General features: G+C 52.9%; 1 protein-coding gene across 4 annotated transcripts in view; it reads left to right on the top strand.

Annotated features, from left to right (window-relative positions):
• MED12 (mediator complex subunit 12) overlaps window positions 1-1368 on the top strand; it is a gene marked incomplete at its 5' end in the record, with an annotated part of 22975 nt that extends 21607 nt beyond the window's left edge. For all 4 annotated transcript variants that reach the window (XM_027770903.1, XM_027770902.1, XM_027770904.1 and 1 more), the window contains 3 exon segments: window positions 568-624; window positions 825-906; window positions 1091-1368. In XM_027770903.1, the coding sequence (XP_027626704.1) occupies window positions 568-624; window positions 825-906; window positions 1091-1134 (183 nt within the window).
• Between the last annotated feature and the right edge of the window lie 2381 nt (window positions 1369-3749).

Raw genomic sequence — 3749 nt, 5'->3', positions numbered from 1 at the left:
TTATTATTATTATTATTATTATTAAATTTGACCAGAGAGAGAGGGAAAGCAAGTCACAAGGTCCAGGATTTGAACCGTGGTTGGCCACGTGGGAGTCCAGTGCCCTAACCACCACACCATCTTTCAGCCCTCCAATAGGGTCTTGGCACCACAGTCCACACCCTAGCCTCAGTCAGCCCCAAATCATGGGCATGAACATGCCCAGATTACTCAGGGAAGCCCTGGATATGAACCCAGAACCTTCTTACATGGATCATCCATGTAGAGTGTTGCATTTTACCACTGCACTGCACCACCATCCAGCCCCTAGATTTGTTTTGTTTTGTTTTGTTTTGTTTGTTTTAAGGTGGAAATGAGTTTACAGCACAAAAACTTCTCTTCTGTGATGGATTGTTTTCCACATTCTTTCAAGGCTGAGATCAAAACATTTTTTTCATTCTGTTGCAAAATTAACTGCTGTTAATCTGTCAGACTAAGTATTCTTTTAAACTCTTTTTTACATTTATGCGGTTTATCTCTTTTTGCATATGCAAACAGCAGCAACAACAACAGCAACAACAACACCAGCAGCAACAGCAGCAGCAGGCGGCTCCTCCCCCACCCCAGCCCCAGTCCCAGCCCCAGGTAGCTGCTGGACTACAGCCCCAGGCTCAGGGACAGCTGCCCAGGTTGGGCACGCAGCCATTGAACTGGATTTGGGACAGAGTAGTTTTGGGTAGAGGTGGGAGACAAGGCAAGGCACTCTAAAGTGGGGTTGGGAAATCAGTATGAAAAAGGAGCTAGAAGGGTCAAGTTCAGCCTTCCACTTTCCATTTCTACCTCAGTTCCAGCGCCAGGGGCTTCAGCAGACTCAGCAGCAGCAGCAGACAGCAGCTTTGGTCCGGCAACTCCAACAACAGCTCTCCAGTTAGCCTGCTGCCTTCTGGAGGAGAAGCCCATGGGATAAATGGGGGGTGGGGTGCACAAAAGTAGGTGGCTGCCTCAGGTGCAGATTCTGGGGAGAAGTACTCCGTTCCGTTCCCTCCCCTTGGTACCTGAATAGCTTTCTTCATGCAACCCCACATCCCTGCTAATCTCTGGTTTCCCACAGATACCCAGCCACAGCCCAGTACCAACATCTTTGGACGCTACTGAGCCACCTGGAGGAACCGCTTGTGCACTGGATGTGGCCCCACCCATTCCTCTTCATTCCCGATCCCCTTCCCGGGCTAGCACCAGTAGTGGTTGGGGCGCTTCCCTCAGGCTCCATTTTTAATGAGTTTTTAGTATTTTTGTTAATGTGAAGCATTGAGCTGTTGGGTTTTGTATATTATTTATATAGATACCCCAGAGCTGTTGCACCCAATACACAGAGCTTCTTTGCAAAGGGAGTGTGTGAGTTCTGCGTGTCTGGGAGGGGCATCTCTTGGGAGAGTGCCGGGGCAGTGGGGGGGGGGTGAGGGGGTGGGGGGGACTGGATCAACAAGGCAGAGCTTTCGCTCTGTCCATATCATCTCCCGTTTACCATCCACCACCTAAATTTCTCAATTCTGATTGGATGGCTGCCCTCTCTTTCTATCTCCATATAGGGGTATACCATTGGGATTGGGGAAGGGCTGTTAGGCCAGGGGAACAATCAGTGGAACCTGATTCTCCTACAACACCCCAACATGCTGGGCCTTGAACAACCTGGGGGAGAGGGGAGAGACAACAGACACTGCCTACCCTTTTGCTGTCTTATGTAGTCCCCATCATGTACCAAGTGGCATCCTTTTCATAGGACAGAACTTCCCTGAGAGTCACATTTCTGGGATGAAAAGCTGTCCATGGGCGTGTGTCATGGAATAGGTGGCGGAAGGGTGGGCTGGTTCTAGGAGCAAGGGAAGGCAGTGAAATGCACCCTTTTCTCTCTGTGCCCTGCTGCTGGAGCTGCTTGTTTTCACATGACCTACTTTGGCAGTTGCCCAGGACAACTTGCTCACTCCCATTTTACAGTGGAGAAAACTCAAAACTTTTGCTCCAGAGTCACATCGGGAGCTGTGACAGGGCCATTCTCACCCTCGCCTTCAGGTTTGGGCCCTAGAACCCAGGCTATTTAGGAGAGCCAACTGGTTTACAAAAGTCTTCTGGTCTCCCTCTCCTGGGCTTGAAGAGGACCAGCCCCAGCTATGTGGGTTGGTGACACAGGATGCTCAGTCAACCTGAGGATAATGCCCAAGCCAGAGTTGCAGCCTATCTTTGGGAAGTGTCAAGTGTGCTGCAAAACCCAGGAGCACCAATCAGTACCCACATTAAAAATAAATCGATAAAATGCCTCTTTGTGGTCCACGAAGCCCTCCCTCCGTGGACCTTACCAAGTTGAAGGGTTGCTTTGGAACTCCCCTGCAAGGTAAAAGCAAATAGGACTGAAGCTTTCTTCGGACTTACTCTACCCTGATGAGCATTCCCAGGAGCCACAGGGTTAGAAGCTTGGCTGGGATAAGAGCCATTCAGGGGCTGTGGTGAGTACGGAAGCCAGGCAAACTGTACAGGTGCGCTGCATACCGAAACCAAGACACAAAGACACTGGATTTGGAGGGGAGAGACTGAAATGGTCAGACAACTGGCATGCTTACAGCCCTGAGTCGGACATGCCCCAGCAGAAGGGAAAGGCATTGACCTTTGGGAGAGTGACAGGATGAGAGCAAAGCGGCCCTATTGGTTGCTGCTCCGTAGAGCTGGTGCTGAGGAGAGGTGACAGATGCTGGATGAAGTGGAGGCAGCTCTTTGAGGAGTAGGACGGGGGGTTCCTGCAGGCAGTGCCTCAGTTTCTCCCTTTGTTTCAAGGTCTGAAGCTTTGCAGGTAAAGTTTGGATTAGCTGCCCTGGATGATCACCTGTCTGCTAGCTCCCGATCTGAGGTGTGCGTGTCGGGCGTGGGTGGCCGGGGGGAGATCAGGAGTAGGTCATGCCTGAGCATGGGAGGAATTGGGCCATGCCCCAGGACTTGAGCCATCTCTGGCACAAAAGGAGTTAATGGCAGGGGCCGCGCCCCCCCGTGTCCGGGCACGCGCAGCGCGCCCCCTTGGTGCGCGGGCACAGCAGCCAAGCTGCCGGAGAGCTGATCTCGGGGATTCGGGTGCGGAGCCCTTGGCCTGGAGGCGATATGGGTGGTCCGTGGCCCCTCTATTCCATAGCCCAGCCCGCATGCTCATCAAATTATCCCTATCAAGGGCCCCCAACCCCATTCCCGTATTGCACATTGCCAGTTCCCCCTCCCCTGCAGTGCAGCCCCATCCCCCTTCCATCATAGCATCTCACAGCCAGGCTCCCTCCCCCACTCTCTGCAGCCCCCCCACCCAATGGAGGCCTTTATCCTATCCTCCCCCATTCCAGTGCAACTCCATCCCTCCATACCATTCCAAGCCCGGTAGCCCCCAATCCTGCAGTTCCCAGTACTGGTCCATTCCTGCACAATGCCCCTCGCCCAATACCGCTTCCGCCCATAGAGTACCCCCAGATGCCATTCTCATCCCCAGCATTGCTGCTCCCCTTGTCTTCTCCCAAATTGTAAGTTGGACCAGGATGGAGATCTTGGCCTTGGAGACTCATAGTGGGTCCTAGGGTACAGAGGGCGTTTGGGGGTCGGTTGGTTTGTCTGGGTGTTAACGGGGGAGGGGCTGCAGGGAATTGACTCAGAGGGGAATTAGGAATTTGGCGCGGAAGGGTTACTGGCAAGGGAGGCATCCGGAAAGAGTTAATGGAATTTGTGGGGTGGGGGCAGCACTGAAG

The sequence above is a fragment of the Tupaia chinensis genome, unplaced genomic scaffold (assembly GCF_000334495.1).
Source record: "Tupaia chinensis unplaced genomic scaffold, TupChi_1.0 Scaffold000165_2, whole genome shotgun sequence".
In the NCBI taxonomy this organism is placed as follows: Eukaryota; Metazoa; Chordata; class Mammalia; order Scandentia; family Tupaiidae; genus Tupaia; species Tupaia belangeri.
This window is presented reverse-complemented; position numbering and strand designations above follow the sequence as displayed.